The sequence below is a fragment of the Podarcis melisellensis genome (assembly GCF_964234715.1).
Source record: "Podarcis melisellensis genome assembly, chromosome: 18".
Taxonomy (NCBI): domain Eukaryota; kingdom Metazoa; phylum Chordata; class Lepidosauria; order Squamata; family Lacertidae; genus Podarcis; species Podarcis melisellensis.
This window is the reverse complement of record NC_138536.1, coordinates 11,915,382-11,931,939: the sequence shown is the minus strand read 5'-3', so window position 1 is coordinate 11,931,939 and position 16,558 is coordinate 11,915,382. Positions and strand designations below refer to the sequence as shown.

Here is a 16,558-nt window from a genome sequence, read left to right as displayed (position 1 = left end):
CCCCTCCATAGCACATGCAGAAAGCGCCTTCTTGACCACTGAACTCCCTCTTGGTCTCGTCCACTCCCTCCGTCGGAGCCTGGCTTCGCATGCAGGGGAAGCCCCTGACTCACAGAGGGTTTGAGACCTCACCCGATTTAGCCAGCCAATCGAAGCTGTTCCCAGGATTGTGGCTGCTGTCGCCTACTGACAGTGTCTGGTAGCCACAAGTGAGAGTTGGATGCAGGTGGGGACCAAAGGTGGACAAACTACCCCAGAAGGAGCACAACATGACCCCCCACAGAGGTACCACCCCTCGCCTACCACCACATCATTATCTGAACAGTTGCAGCACTCCACCCATTGGGCTGTGTAACGTTGTCGTGTGAGCGCGCACACACACACAACCTAAAATCCTTGTTTTGTCTAGCTTTGTAGTTGCTGTCAAAAGCTGCCTTGGGTTTTGGCTACGGCTCTTTCCTCCGCCTCCCCTGGAGATTGAACCGGTGGCCTTCTGCGTACATAGCAAGTGTCCCACTACTGAGCTGGGTCTCGCTCAAGGAGAGCCAAAAGTTGCTTCCCAGAAGCTTCCAGGTTCATCCCAACTGGCTGCGAGGTGACACTCCCCCCGAAAGGGTTGTTCACTCAACAGTAGCACTGTGTACGCAAAGGCCCAAGTAGATCCCTGATGGATCAGGACAAGCAAACATTGGCCCAGCATCCTGGCCTTGCCTTACAACCTGCGATCCCAGCAACTGGTATTTAGGAGCTTGCTGCCTCCAGCGGTGGAGGAGGGAGAGCAAGGGTGCGTTTCAGCCTTGAAGGGAGAGATGCCAAGAGGCACAGGTGAGTCAGGCTGGTGAATGTCTCCCCTCTCCCCGGTCTCCCAGCACTAGAAGAGGTATGAAGAGGGAGAGGCAGAGGCAGGCACTTGGGAGGCAGGCAGAGTCTCAGGTTGCTTGGGAAGGCCCCATGGGAGAAGGAGACGGGCAGCTGTCTCTGCCTCCTTGGGGCAAGATCGGCCGAGAAGAATGGCTGTGCTCATTGGGCCTGGCACCTTTGAGGAAGCCGTTTCTTCCAGTAAACAGTTCACTTACTCCCTTTATTGCTGGCTGGCTCCTTGAGCACCACCCTCCTTCCGTGCCGTGAAAATCCTAAATCGCTCCCCATAGTACCTCCCCAGTATAAAAAGGGTTACAGTCGCAGGGTCATCCCAGCCAGTGCTCCAACCATCCGTGGTGCCCATGTGGCGATGTGAAAGGACTATCATGTTTTAGTTCTGTGCTGTGAGCCAAGAAGAAAGCGGGAATTTTAATGGAAAAGGTTGGCTTCTGCAAAATACCCTGAAACACACCCCAACCGGGCCCCCAAGGTCTGAATCCCCTCCAAAGCGGGGTGCGCCAGAGTCACATCGACTGGGGGTGGATGCGACTGCGGTACTGGGCAATCCACCGCCCCAGCCGCCTGGCCAGCGGCCTCCCCACTTGCGCCCCGCTGCTGGTACTGGGTTGTGGTGGAGGCTGCGGCGACGGCGCTTTCCTGAAGATCTTCCGGACCCAGGAGACCAGGAATTGGAGGCTGAGGCGTGAGGGGGTCGTGCGGGGCTCTGAGGGGGTGTTGTGAGTCTCCTTGACTGAGGGGCAACTCCCAGCAGAAGGGCACTGCTGGGGACTTGTTCTTCCTCCTTCCGTCTCTAGCCTGACCTGCGAGAAAAGCAAACAAGTTACCTCCAGCCCAAGGGATTCTGGGAAACTGGTTACTATTCACATGGTCCTGAGTAGGGTAACTGTGCCCCCAAAGGAGCAGGTGCACACCCTGGGGGTCATTTTGGACTCTCAGCTGTCCATGGAGGCGCAGGTCAATTCTGTGTCCAGGGCTACCAGCTCCATCTGAGACCCTCCCTGCCTGCTCCCTGTCTCGCCAGAGCGGTCCATGCCCTGGTTATTTCCCACTTGGACTACTGCAATGCGCTCTCCCTGGGGCTGCCTTTGGAGGTGACTTGCAAACAACTAACCTTGAATGCGGCAACTAGACTAGTGACTGGGACCATATAACTCTGGTTCTAAAGGATCTACACTGCCTCCCAGCACAATTCAAGGGCCTGGTGCTGACCTTTAAAGCCCTAAACAGCCTCGGCCCTGTATACCCGAAGCAGCACCTCCCCATCGGTCAGCCTAGCCACTGAGGTCCGGCTCTGAGGGTGTTCAGCTGGTTCCCTCCCTGCGAGAAGTGAGGTTACAGGGAACCAGACTCAGAGCCTTCTCGGTAGTGGCACCCAACTCGTCAGATGTCAAGGAAATAAACATCTATCTGACTTTCAGAAGACATCTGAAGGCAGTTTAATGTTTGACATTTTATTATGTTTTCATATGTGTTGGGAGCCACCCTCTACATAATCAATTATTACGATTCCTGGCTTGAGGTCAGGGGGGCCTATGCTGGGCTGCCCACAGGGAGGGCTAGATGCTGCAGAACTGCAGAGGCCTCCTTGTTGTGGAGGGTTGCAGGGGCTTCCCCCTCCCTGTGCCAGCTGCGACCTCGCCAGCCAGCACAGAGCAGTGGGCACCTTTCTGATTTTGAGAGAGCCAAGAGGGCTGGTGGGAGGCTCCAGCTGGGGAGCCCCTCCCCGAGGGAGACCCCAGAGGGGGAAGGCCCAGAGCCAGGGGACTGGGGGTGGGACACCGAGGAAGAGAGGTCAGAGGAATGAGAGGAGGAGCCGGACGCTGACGGGGCAGCAGGGTTTAGGGAGCAGGGAGAGCCTGAGACAGGGAGCAATGCAGAAGAGTCTCCCTTTCCGGCTGCCCCAAGCTCCCCTGCCCTGGGTCTCTGAGGATGCACAGAGAAATGGAAAGGGATGGACTGTGCGCAGACACACTTTGAGATTATCTAGGAGAGGAGAAGCCTTAGAGAGTTGGAAGGCAGGGACCTGCAGTCCTGGCAATGGCTCCACAGGGGCAAGACCTGCTGTTAAGGCTTGCTGAGACCACTAGGCCGAGTTGTCTGTTCATTTCCCTGAGTGAAGAGTCAACTTCACTGACACAGAGCCTTGCTCGCCTGCGCCTGACCTCAGGGCTCTGGAAGGAGCTGCTCTGCAGGGAGAGGAGATCTCTGAGGATCCACACAGCTCAGGTGTGGCTAACTAACAGCTGCTCCCACAAGGCACCTGCACACCTGGGGGCGACCCTGGACCTCGTCCCCTGCAAAGCCACGCCACTCGACCGCTGCGCCACAAGCCCTGCTGCAGACTCTCCCAGCGGCCCTTTTCCCCAGGGACGGACCCAGATTTACAGAAGCTGCCCCACTTTTCTATGTGATCCCGGAATGTCCTGCTTTTCCTTAGGACGTCCTGTTTTCATCCGGGAAATTCATGGAGTTATGTGAGCCCCGAACAAAGGAGAGAAGTAACTTTACAACCTTCTGAGGACATCTGAAGGCAGCCCTGCAGAGGGAAGTTTTTCAATGCTCTTTATATATGCTGGAAGCTGTCTAGAATGGCTGGGGCAACCCAGTTAGATGTACAGGGTATAATAATAAAATTATTATTATTGAATAATACGTCCCTATTTCCATTGGATAAAATTGGGAGGGTATCCTTGCTGGGCCCCGCTCAGAATTTGAACTCACGTCGCGCCCCACCTGCTCTGGGTTGGGGGGCAGGGAGCGCTGGTCTTGCAGCCGCGGCTTCAGCCCCCCTTCTGTGGCCTGCTCCTTCTCCGGGGCCCCTCGGTTTTTCCTCTTTTGAGGGCACTTCCTGCTCACACTGGCCGCTGGCAGGGGCGATGGGGGGCTGTGGGGGGCTCCCTGCCCCTTGGTGGGGGGGATCTTCTTCCTGCCCGCTCGGGGGGCCCCACTCTCTCTGTCCCCGGGGGGCTGGTAGCGGGGGAACTCCTCATAGGTCCGGTAGCAGGGGAAGTAGCCTGTGGAGGCGCAGGAGTCGCCCAGGAGCGTTTCCTCGTCATCGGCCAGGTAGTAAGCCTCGTGATCCGCTGCGGCCCTTTCAGGTTGGTCTGGCTTAGCATTGTCATAAGGAGGGACCTTTCATTTTTCAGAGAAGAAAGAAAACAAGGCTGCAATCTAATGAAGTGAAACTGAATCGCGCTGGAGTGTTAGATCTGTAGGATTGCAGGGTTGGTTTGGGTGAACTGGGACCCTCCAAGACTCCCTATTTTCCCAGGCACTCCCGGATTTACAGAAGCCGTCCCAGTTCCTGATTTGCTCCCGGAACGGAACACCCAGCTTTTCCTGAGGTTTCATGATTTTTGACCTGGCAATATATTGCAAATCATGAGCTGTGTGTTCATGTGCTATGCAAAAATCCCAGCCTGGGGAAAACCATGAAGCCAGCCAAGGGCTCTACACAGCTGCAACTTTATTTCAGACATTGAGATATAGGGGGACATTGCGGTGTTTAGCTGGTGATATATTACGATGTTGAAAAGCATATCTTGCCTGGAACCCCTCCCTGGAGATTGGGGCATGTGCACCCGTGTCTCTGCATTAATGGGTGGATGGGTGGAAACCATCATTGCCAAGCAAGAAGTTAAATCATGCTCCCTTGTTTGACCTTGTAAGTAACAATCCTGTACTATCTTCGTTCCCCTACTGTGGAGTGGTGGGTTGTGTTGCTATTCAAATTTCAGCCCTTATTCCTAAATCTTTCCCTTATTCTTTCAGTCCAGCAACATCTGGAGGGCCACATCTTCCCCATGCCTGGCTTAGACGCAAGCCCAGTCCCGTTCCATAGAAATTTGCACACTCTTTTCTTGGGAGTTGTGTTCAAGGGCCACCCATTCCAACTTAGGGCCACCCAATCCTGCCATCTCACCAGTTCTGGTGGCAGGCAGTTCCTAGGACTCAATTACTACGTGCTTCTGACCTCTTTGACTCTGGGCTCCGGGGGGTCTTCTTTGTCGTTGTCAGGTGGGGGCCACAGCTGCTCTTGTAGTAACCCCTTTTCTTCCTTTTCCTGCAGCTGTGGGACCAATTCCAAACAAAACAGCAATATGAAGAAGTTTGAAGAACAATGTTATAAGAACTTAGAATTCTCAAATATAAAATACCTGTTCATAAATGTACAAGGCAAACACAAACCTAAGTATATAAACCACATGTCTGAAATAGTAGAGGAGAGCAATCCTGAAGCCATTTTGACTCTCTCAGGGACCTCAAATATTCCTCTGCAGTGAGGAAGGAAATGGGAGTATTTGCCATTACCAAAGAATGGCCAGGCTGCCCAGGCAAAGCAATCAGTGACCATTAACAGGTATCCTGACAGACAGGATGTCTGCTGTAGACCGCCTCCTTCTGTGATGTATGTCCTTGGAGGGGTCTTGGGCTACAGGGTGGGCAATTTCAAAAGTCTACATAAGGGCTTGCACACCAATGTTCTGGGTTCTCCTTCCTCCCTGTGTGGGGAGTGTGAGGACCTTGTTGCAACAGTTCTGCGGTTGATCTGCCCCCCTCCCTTCTGCCAATTGCCCCCTGAGCCGCTGCCACCTACCCATCGAAAATCCAGCAAATCTGTGCCCTGTGGTCTGGGGGCCTCCTTCTTGCCCTCGCCTTCTCCCTCCAGGGGGCTGCCCAGGTCTTCCTTGGGCTCTTCCTCCTTGCTGGCCGCTTTGTCACGAGGTTCTTGGGCCTCAGATGCCGACTGCTGGCAGAGACAGGACCCCGAGGTGGTGGGTGGGGTGGGGGACAGTGAAGAAAAAGAGAGCAGCCCAGAATGAGACAGGCAGGAACCCAGAAGCCAGACTCTCCTGCCCACGTTGTTCGCTTGCCAGGGAAGCCCTCCAGCCCTGGCGCCATGGGGGGCTGGTCCATCAGGAAGAGTGGGGCAGCCAGCACAACCTGCCCCCAGCAGCCCCCTGCCTGCCTGCCCCCTTGCTCGCGACCGGTCCAGAAGGTGGCCCTCCTCTCTCTGCCACGTACCTCTTTGATGTCTTCCGAGCCCCCCAGGGCTTCTAAGCTCAGGGGGCTCCTCCTGCACACATCCTCGGAATCCCCAATGTCTGTTTCGGGGAACTGTGGAGGAAGAGGGAGAAGGATGAGGGGAGAGAATGCGTGGCATCTGCCACACAAGCAGGTCTCTGCCCCAAGGAAGCTACAGTGGGAGGCTGACAAGAGGGGGGTGTCAGCATGAGGAAGAGGCAGAGGCAAAGTCCTTTCCTGGAATGTCATCCTGGGGCTCTGGCTTGTATCAGCCGTGCTCAGAGTAGACCCATTGAAATGAATGAGAAGGAATAGCTCTGCCCCATGACTTTGAATGGGTCTACGCTGGGTGGAAGCTATTGGGATCTAAGCCACGTGGAACAAGGGGGTTTCAAGAAAGAATGATTGTAGCAGAGGGAGAAAGAGAATGCTTATTATACATTTAGTAATTCATGTGTCATAAGCAGCTCATTCCCAAATATAAAAACAAGTAACACAAAGATTAAAATGCAAAAGATGAGCATTTTTTAAAACACATTAAAACATTTAAGCTCAAGGCACCCATAATTGAAACAACAGAATAAAACAAGGACTCAAAACACCCTTAGCAACTTCCCATTAGCAAAAGAGACTGGTCCCCTCACCAGTTTCCCAGCCATTAATCTTCAGGTTTTCCTCCGGCTTTCTCGCTGTCCCCAGATTTTCCGATTCTGTCCCAGCCCAACCTAGCCACTCACAGGCTGCTGACCCAAGGCTGGGGGGGGGGGGGTTGCACTCAACTGCACAGTGAGGCTGGGATTCTGAGCCAATGTCATAGACAGGTTCCGACCAGTCCATTTCCTCTAAGGGGGGGGGGACACCTGTTTCCCCTTAGGGTGAGCGCTTAACACAGCACCCCACAGAAAAAGAAGAAGAAAAGCGGGGGAATCTTTTAGTTCTGTAGCATGAAAGAATAAGTGCCAGGAGTTTTCTTTCCCCTCCCTCCTCCATTCCAGCCCCTTTTCCTTTTGTGGACTGTCTTATCACTGGTACTTATAGAATCATAGCGTTGGAAGGGACCCAAGGGTCATCTAGCCCAACCCCCTGCAATGAGGAATCTCAGCTAGTTCATTCATAACAGATGGCCATCCAACCTCTGCTTAAAAACCTCCAAGGAAGGAGAGGCCGCCACCTTCCTAGCTAGTCCATTCTCCACTCTCGAACAGCTCTTTCTGTCAGAAAGTTCTTCCTGATGTTTGGTTGGAATCTCCTTTCTGGTAACTTGAAGTCATGGGTTTGAGTCCTAGCCTCTAGAACAGGAGAAAACAAGCTTGTTCCCTCTTCTATGTGACAGCCCTTGAGATATTGGAAGATGGCTCTCCTGTCTGCTCTCAGTTTCCTCTTCTCCAGGCTAAACAAACCCAGCTCCCTCAACCATTCCTCAGAAGGCTTGGTTTCCAGACCCCAGAATAGGGCTTGATCTTGTAAGCCACTGGTATTAGTAGCAGTAAAAGTGACACCAATCACAATAAGAAATATAGTAATAATAATAATAATAATAATAATAATAATAATAATAATAATAAATTTTATTTATATCCCACCCTCCCCAGCCGAAGCTGGGCTCAGGGCGGCTAACAACAATAAAACAGTACAAATGTACAGCACAAACAACACTCTAAAATCATTCATTATAAAATTAATATTAGAGAAGTTTTTAATGTTTAATGCTGTATTGTGTTTTTAATATTTGGTTGGAAGCCCCCCAGAGTGGCTGGGGAATTAATAAATTAATAATAAATTATTATTGTTATTATTGGCATTGTTAACAATTGTTTTTAAGAACATACTGCTTAAGTGTGCATAGTCATTTTAAGTGCATTGTTAATATAAGAATAAATGTGCAATACTGTTAAAATGCATATCTTCATCAAATATAAACACATAAATAAATGACGTATCCTATAGTACAGTAATTCAGTGCTTGGAATAATATAATATAATATAATATAATATAATATAATATAATATAATATAATATAATATAATATAATATAATATAATATAATATAATATAATATAATATAATATAATATAATATTCTATATTATATTCCCTTCCCCCCAAATTAATACTTCATTACTAATTACCGTAATATTCGTACTACTGTAATAATAAAAGAAGTAAAGCCAGAGGCTCCTCCCAGCTTCGCCTTGCCCCGCCCACTGGGCGTGACCACCCCACTAAACCCCGCCCCCCGCTTTCCGCCGCCGCCTTTCGCGACCTATTGCCTTCCCCAGTTCCACTCTCCCCGCCTCCTTTCCACAATGCCTCTCCCGGATTGGCGCAGGCGGACTGCCACTCCCGCGGGCGCCGGAGCTCCCCGCTCCCCTCTCTTCCCTCTTGCCTCGCCCGCCCCGCCCCTCGGCCTGGCCCCGCGCTGATTGGCCGAGACGGGGGGGGCGTAGGGGGCGTGGCTCGGCGGACTAGCCGGAGGCGGCGCGGCGGCGGCGGCGGCAGAAGCAGCTGGAGGAAGGAGCGCGAGCGAGCGCCTGAGGGGAGGGGTGAGTCCTCAGCGTGGTCGGCGAGGGAGGCGCATGCGCGCGGGGCAGCTGCCCCACTCCTCACCCAAGGGGGGAAATGGGGGGGGAGGAGGAACTGAGATGGACCCCCCTCTTAAAAAGTGTATCTTTAATGTTGCTATGAGTTAATTTTGGTAGGGGGAGTCGAAAGCTTATTGCTCCCCCCTCCATAGTTTGTCTCCCATAGGTCAGGGGGCTTAAAGTCTGTGGCTCTGACCCCCCCCATTTGAAAGGCCAGTTCCAACCCCCCCTTGAGGGGAGGGGAAGGCTTCTTTCCTGGCCTCCCCCCCCCCGGGTTGAAATTGGTAGGGGGCTTATGCCCTTGGTGATATATTTGGGGGGGGGGTTTATAAATGTGACACTCCTCCCAATCTGAAATCAGGGAGGGGGTTAAAGTAAGGGGGTAGAGAGCTTGATCCCTTGCTGTCGGAAAGAAGGGAGGATCATAAGATTAATTTCTGTCAACCCCCCCCCCCCTTATGGGACTGAAGAGGGGCAAGGGGCGGTCTCTGAGATACGGATTTTGGGGGAGAAAAGATATCTCTCCCTACAATTTTGGGGGTCCAGAGGTTGAGTCCCTCCCCTCTTCACAAGAGCTGAGATCCTTTTTGTGTGTGGGGAGGGGGGGTAGTTGTCAAAAAATCCACAACCCACCCATTAGGAAAGATCTGTCTCTAAAAGTGAATTGGCTTCCTCGTTTCTCTTCCCAGTGCCCCACCCTGCCCTGCAAGCAAAGGGGCAGGGGTCTTAATTTCCCCTTATCAAGCCTGAGTGCTTATGGGTGTTTTTCGGTGGGTTGGGGAGATCAGATGTTAACCTTCGGACTATCAGCCCCCTGGTATGACTCCCCCTCCCCCACAAAATAAAAGTTTCCGTGCCTTGTTTCACCCCCCCCAACAGGTAGAGAATGAACGTCCTCTGTGGGCATCGAGGGGTTAATTCACCCCCCCCAGACTTAATTATACATTAACTCTGCTTGAAGGGGGGGGCAGAAAAAAGGTTAAGTTCTGCTCCCTCCCCATTTGTCTGCCACCACCTGGTTTGAAAAGCGGGGCGGGGTGGGGGGGCTTTGAAAACACTCAAGCATTCAAGGGAAATTTCAGTTCTGGGGTGTGGGGGGGGCGTGGAAGGTGACTTTGTTTTCCTGGTCAGAGTTTGAGGCTGGGGAATAGAGAGCAACTTTGAGGCTCCTTCGAAGGACAAAAAATGGGAGGTTTGTTTCTTTAGGAGAGGGTACAGTTTTTTAAAAAGTGTTTTGGCTTCCTTTCTCCTTGGCATTCCTCTCACCAACTCCAAATTTATTTATTTAAAGTATTTATAAGCAAGTTTGGGGGGTAAAAAAGAGATGCCTCTTCCAACCATCAATGTATGCAAAGATGTTTTTTAAAAAGAAATATTCTCCCCCTTGATGCCCTGCCCTTTTCTGCTAAAAATATATAATATATAAATGGGTGTGTACTGTATATATGAACTGTTTCTCGAGACAGACGGGTGCCAACAAAACAGCTCTCTATATTGGATCCAGTTGCACCTTGGTTTCAAAATTCAATCCGTTCCGGGAGTCAGTTCAACTCTGGAATAGTTAGAAAACCAAGGGGCGGCTTCTGATCAGCTTCCGAAAATTGCTCGAAAACCGGAACAATTACTTCTGGTTTTTGATTGTTGGGGAGCCAGAACGTTTGAGTTCAAAGGCATTTGGCTTCCGAGGTTCCACAGTACATAAAGAGAGAGAGAGATTGAGAAATATCTCTAGCACAGCAGGAATGTACAAAGGTTAAGAGCCTCAGACATTGCTCTGCTGGTCTCCTTTGGGTTGAAAAAGCTGCTCCCTGATGGGAAGGAACCGTGGGGGGGGCATCTAGTCCAACCCCCTGAAATGCAGGAATCTGTCACCCAATGTGGGGCTTGAACCCTCAACCCAGGGATTGAGAGACTAATGCTCTACCAATCTAGCTATCCAGCCTCAAGTAAGATCTTAAAACTGTGGGGGGGGGGGTTTGCTTGTTGGAGGAATGCATTGTACTGGGAGAGACTGGCCAATGGCCTGATTTGGAATAAGGCAGATTCACCTATTGGAATCCTTGGTTTCCTTGGGCAAAATATTGGTGGGAATTCACGCCCATGGCCCTCTGGGTGTTTCAGCACTCCAACTCCCAGCAGCCAGGAATGGTCAAGGGTGTTGTTGGGAGTTGAAATTCAGCAAAACCTGGAAAATCGATGTTTTCTCCTCCTGGTTATCCTCTGTAAAGTATATGGGAAGAGCTTATAGTAAAATAGCAGGAGAGTCCTAGCCCAGTAGGACATCTGCTCTGCATGCAGAAGATCCCGGGTTCAGTCCCAAGTATCTCCAGGTAGGTCTGGGAGAGCTGCTGCCGGTCAGTGTAGGTGATATTGAGCAACGGGGACTAATTCAAAGTCTGGCTTCATAAAGCAGATTATCAAGTTTCTAGATTGCAAAAAAATAAATCCACATCACCCTCCTTGCTGAGGTCCCAGGTTCACTTCCCAGCATCTCCTGATAGGACTGGGGATGTAATAGAATTATAGATTACATAGATTGGAAGGGACTCCAAGAGTCATCTAGTCCAACCCCCTGCAATGCAGGAATCTCAGCTCAAACATCCATGACAGATGGTCATCCAGCCTCTGCTTTAAAACCCCCCAAGGAAGGAGAGTCCACCACCTGTTCCTCTTATTATCAGAAAGTCTTTCCTGAGGCTGAATCGGAATCTCCTTTCTTGTAACTTGAAGCCACTGGTTCGGATCCTACCCTCCAGAGCAGGAGGAAACAAGCCTGTTCCCGCTGACAGCCCTTGAGATATTTGAAGATGGCTCTCATATCTCCTCTTTTGCAGGCTAAACATCCCCAGCTCCTTCAAGCGCTCCTCATCAGGCTTGGTTTCCAGGCCCTTGATTGTCTTGTTCATCCTCCTCTGCACACCTTTCAGCTTGTCAAGATCCTTCTTAAATCGAGGTGCCCAGAACTGGACAGAGCACTCCTGGTGTGGTCTGACCAAGGTAGGACAGAGTGGGACTATGACTTCCCTTGGTCTGGACACTAAACTTCTGTGAATGTCCCCTGGATCAAATGGTAGAGAACCAGTGCAGACCATATTGACCTAGACAGATGAGTGGTCTGTAAGCTTCCTGTGTCCCTTAGGACCAGCTGAGTTCCTTATGCTGGGGTTGGTTAGCTCCCTTCCCCCCAGCCCTATTTAATGTGAATCCATTGGGATTTCTGTTCATGGTGATATTGGGGAGGTTACATTATTCTTGTGGTGGTATCAGGGTAGCCACTTAAGTTTGTATATTGCCCTATATCTGTATATCTCAGGGCAAGAAACCAAACCAAAAATCTCGCTTGCAATCCTGCCTTTGATACTGTCCCTGCATAGTTTTGGAGGCAGACATGATTTGCTCCTAAATGGCGCATGCCCTGTAATTTCTTGCTGAAATTCTGCAACTTCTTATACTGCGAATGTTCTGGTTTGGGATTTCCTTGTTGTGCAAAAGTGCCCTTCTGGAAGTCAATAACAGTGGGGTGGCATGCATTGCTGAGCAGCTAATATAAAGCAGAATGGTGTGTGGACGGTCTGGGATAAACCCAGCACTGATGCACAATGACCTGATCAGTTGCAGCAAACTCCCCTAGGAGGAAAGGTTCCTTCAGCGTCTGGGACTTTTTAGTTATGAGAAAAGGCAGGTAAGAGGCGACACGATGGAAGTTTACAGCAGGTCCAGGACAGGTCCAGACAAGTCCTTAAAACTATGGCACTCCCTCCCACTTGAGGCAGGAATGGCCAACAACTTGGCTGGCTTTGAAAGCTGATTGGGCAGATTCAGGGAGGAGAAATTCAGTGGCAACTCGACACCATGGCTATGCTTCTCCCATGTTCAGAGACCGCAATGCTTCTAAATCCCAGTTGCTGGAAGCCACCCAAGGGGAGAGGTCTCTTGAACTTGGGTCCTGCCCGGGGGCTTCCCAGGGGGCATCTGCTTGGCCACGGTAACAACAGGATGCTGGTTAGAACCAAGGTTGCAGGTTTGATTCCTATATGGGGCAACTTGCAGGGGGTTGGACTAGATGACCCTCAGGGTCTGATCCAACGCTAAATTTCTGTTTCTTGATGGGCTGTTGGCTGGATCCAGCAGGCTGTGTTTATGCTGCACAATAAGCCCACCCACAGAGAAACCACACCAGTCTAGAGCTAGATTTCTCCCCACTCTTTGCAAAGATGCATTGCTTTCCCCCTGTGTATATAGATTGAGGCAGAGCCTGACTGTGTCGGTGGCGCCAGATGGGAGTGGGAGCCCAAACATCTGGATGGCACCAGGTTGACAAAGGATGTTCCGCACCAGAGTTTCCCAAACTTGGGTCTCCAGCTGTTTTTGGACTACAACTCCCATCCTTAGGTAGCATGCCCAGTGGTCGGGGATGATGGGAACTGTAGTCCAAAAACAGCTGGAGACCCAAGTTTGGGAAGTCCTGATCCACACCAATACAGGTGCAACTACATCTGCAAAAAAAGGTAGCCTTATTTATAGTAAAAACCTCCATAATTTCACTCCAGGGTTTGTGGACCATTGTGGAGCTTTTGACGATCGATTGACTGAAAGTTTAGGACAAGAATTGCGTAATGGCTTCTTTTCTTTAAGTAGTTAAAGCTGGATTAAAAGCAGATAAAAGCAGATAACATCAACTAAAAGGAATTGGCAGCTCTCAAAACAACTTCAGCTCCCAAATGGCTGGTCTGCTTTTAATTTCTCCTGGAAGCTAATAGCGAGGGAGATGGATGCACCTCATGAGTAAGGGCATCTCACAAATGGGAAGTCACCACCAAGGAGGCCCCATCTTAGGTCACTACCAACCGGGCACCCTGGCCGCCTTGTGTTAACCTTGTGGATGGGGGGTGGCGAGGGCGGAGGACTTCTGCATCTTTTACCCCGACCAAGCAGGGCTCGTCTTCCAGCCTCGCCAATGTGAAGGAAGGCCTCCAGTCCTTAGTGTATAACATGGCAGTGGCAGAAAGGAGTCACCCCCTGCCAGTCTGCTTGCTTTCCTGCATGGAACGCCTGCTGGCCACGGATGAGCTCAGTCGGTGGAGCATGAGGCTCTGATCACAGGGTTGTGGGTTCAAGTCCCACAATGGGCAAAAGCAAGGCTTTTTTTCCAGCTGGAACTTAGTTCCGTTGCCTCTCAGGAAGTTACCTTTGCCATTTGAAGAGAATGAGGGAGGCATTCAAAGTGAGTTCCAGCACCTCTTTTTCAAGAAAGCTAGCACTGGTAAAATAACAACCCCCTTGGCCTCCCTTCCAACTCTACAGTTATAAGATTCTACGACCAGGCATTTGGGATTCAAGGCTTTCTCGTCACTTTTTACGCCAGCCCTGCGAGGTAGGCAAGGAGTTCTCTCTTCATGTGGCTGGCAGAAGTGTGGGTGGAAAAAAGGAGGCTGCAGGGGACACCGTATTTTTCGCCCTATAGGACACACTTTCCCCCCTCCAAAAATGAAGGGGAAATCTGGGTGCGTCCTGTGGGGCGAATGCAGGCTTTCGCTGAAGCTTGGAGACCGAGAGGGGTCGGTGCGCACCGACCCCTCTCGCTCTCCAGGCTTCAGGAACACATCCGCAGCCTAGGCAGCCCTGCGGGAGGTCCCGCAGGGATGTCTAGGCTGCGGATAGCAGCCTGCTTCCCGGAGCGTCGGGTGCCCTGAAAGCAGAGCCTGCCGCCGGGCGGGCGGGGCACCCTGAAGCAGAGCGCCCCTCGCGCCGGGCAGACATCGGCCAGCCCCACAAGCTTGGGGGACAGCAGGGAGGCGCAGCGCCACCATTCCGCTGTTCCTCGACCTGGTTCGGTTTCCCCGACCAGCTTTTGGGGGGGAAATAAAGGAAAATTTTTTTCCTTTATTTCCCCCCATAAAAACTAGGTGCGTCCTATGGGATGGAGCGTCCTATGGGACGAAAAATACGCTAATTTCATAGCAGAACGGGGATTTGAACTTGGGACCAAAACGTTGCCGTTCCGCTCTCTTTTTTAAAAAGTCCCACATCTTTTTGCCTGGAGGCTCTACCAGAATCCTTAAAAACAGCTAGGGAGCAGTGATTTTTTCGACGTGCTACTTGCAGTGCTGCAAAGGGGACTTTTAATCTTGAGGAGCAATAGTACAGTATGTTTGCCTAAGGAGCTGCCCAGCGGGTAGACTTTGAACGCTCTGGTTCTGGACAGACCTCCAGGCGGGGACCTCTGCAGGAATTCTCCCCTGGTAGGCAGTCAGCAAACAGAGGATAAACTAGCAGAGAAAGCTGCTTGACTCCACTGACGTTGGCTGGGTCTAAGCCGCTGGGAGTGGGACCCTCACCTCTGGGGAAGGGAACCCACTGGAGCATGATGGGGAATGATTATTGGAAGGGCTGGATCCCACCAAAGGAGAGCCAGCTAGTCTAGCATGCTGCTCTCAAAGGCATCTTCAGGGTCAAGCGCAAGTCAAGCCCCATAGAGAGCACTCTGCAGTAATCCAGTCTGGACACATTATTAGCGATAGGCAACATTTTACTGTTTTAACATGTTCCGTGAAATTGCTCCCTCTAACAGTAAATCTGAGATGACGACAAATTAGCGCCTGGCTAATTTCGAACACTGATCTTACAAATACAGTGGTACCTCTGGTTGCGAACAGGATCCGTTCCGGAGGCTCATTCGCAACATGAAAAGAGCGCAACCCGCAGCAGCGTGTATGCGCACGCACAGGTTGCGATTCGCTGCTTCTGTGCATGATGTCATTTTGCATTTCTGCGCATGCGCAAGCAGCGAAACCCAGAAGTAACCCTTTCCGGTACTTCCGGGTCACCGCGGGACGTAACCTTAAAGAACGTAACATGAAGGGGACGTAACATGAGGTATGTCTGTACAGTAATAGCTCGGAGACTCATGCAGAGAGACACGGATGGGCTCCTGTGAAGCCAGCTGGTCCTCATTTTATGAATAAAATCACATCTCAGATACTCGCACAGAGAGACTCCTCTGGAAGCAACTGGCTCTCGCTTGCTCTGTGTCGTCTTTTTGCACCTTTCAGTTCAGGAGAGACAAGGTCTCCATCTCCAAGAAGTCTGAGGAAGCCTGTTAAGCTCTGAGTTTTTCCCCAAGGGAAAAAGAAATAGGTCAAGGCCTTTTTGGGAAAACAGCCATTCAGGATTATCTTACAGCTTGCCAGCCAGTTCCTTTGGCCGAGGTGGGGAGTGGGCAAGGGAAGAGAGGTTTTCCTTTCCCCATCCTTTCGCTTCTTGGTGGTGGGCAGTGAGAATGTTGTGGTTTTGTGGAGAGACAATGGGAGAGCCTGGCTCCTGGTCTCCCAGCTGGGAAAAGTCCCAGAAGTTCTTGGGGTGGTGGGGAGGCTGACCCCTTTAAAAGAAATAATGGCGAGGGCCTCTCTCTACGAGGCTGAACTTGTGCCTGGGCTGGTCCCAAGAGAACAGGAGGAGATCTTATTTACTGTGGCTGCAAAGAGCAATGCTTGGGAAATGCACCCAAATCTATGCTTTGAACCAGAGGTTCCCACCCGCCCTGGGAGCAGCAGGCTTTGGAAAACTGGTGTCGTTGGATCGAGACCATCAGTTTTGCAGAGTTAATCTCCCCCCCCCCCCAATTCTTTTGCCCAATCTGGGGCTCGAAATAGTTTGAGCTGGATTTTGAACAAATGTGCAATTAATCGTTACTGCTTTGAATCTTATGGGTGTCAGCACAGTGGTTCTCGAACTTTCAGAATAAAAATTTGCTCACACCACACTGGATTTTTTTATTGATAAGAAATATATTGGAAAACAACAAGAAACAACTTTTGGCGGTGTTTGATTTGTAACGTAGAGCACAGTTCCTTTATAATATAATCATGGGACACCCAGAAAGTATTAAACAATGCAGCAGCGTAAGGACACACATCATTCCCAAAATATAATTGTAAGCGAGCCTCTTACATATGAACCTTAAATACTTTTTTCTGGGGGACGCAGGGGGACGCATACCCCCCCCCAATCATTAGAAAAAAAGCACTGACCTTACATATAAACTCAGTGAGAGGTGTGAGCTTGTTTTT

General features: G+C 50.9%; 2 protein-coding genes across 6 annotated transcripts in view; one reads left to right on the top strand and one right to left on the bottom strand.

The window, feature by feature from the left end:
* The window catches only part of SLC25A42 (solute carrier family 25 member 42), a 102,421-nt gene that overhangs the window by 68,617 nt on the left and 17,246 nt on the right, over positions 1–16,558 (top strand). Inside the window, exon 1 of one of the 3 annotated variants that reach the window (XM_081895811.1) lies at positions 11,293–11,486. The exons of 1 other annotated variant lie outside the window; for it this stretch is intronic. The gene's annotated coding sequence lies outside the window, so the exon portion shown is untranslated. Of the gene's footprint in view, positions 1–11,292; positions 11,560–16,558 lie in introns of those variants that run through there. One more of the 3 variants, XM_081895813.1, reaches the window with a different exon arrangement.
* Positions 1,369–6,694, bottom strand: LOC309360853 (uncharacterized protein). 3 transcript variants are annotated; one of them, XR_014164246.1, is made up of 7 exons: positions 6,552–6,694; positions 5,908–6,000; positions 5,480–5,632; positions 4,856–4,951; positions 3,616–4,014; positions 2,092–2,199; positions 1,570–1,682 (listed from the first exon to the last, which is right to left on the bottom strand). XR_014164246.1 is itself a non-coding variant. In XM_081895791.1 (6 exons), exons 1-6 carry the CDS (start codon positions 6,564–6,566, stop codon positions 1,386–1,388), a joined length of 1,053 nt encoding a protein of 350 aa, XP_081751917.1. In that variant the 5' UTR covers positions 6,567–6,694; the 3' UTR covers positions 1,369–1,385. The 3 variants fall into 3 exon arrangements, 2 of the variants coding, with proteins under 2 accessions (XP_081751917.1, XP_081751918.1); XM_081895791.1 differs by lacking the exon at positions 2,092–2,199 and having other exon boundaries at positions 1,369–1,682; XM_081895792.1 differs by lacking the exon at positions 2,092–2,199 and having other exon boundaries at positions 1,369–1,682; positions 5,480–5,629.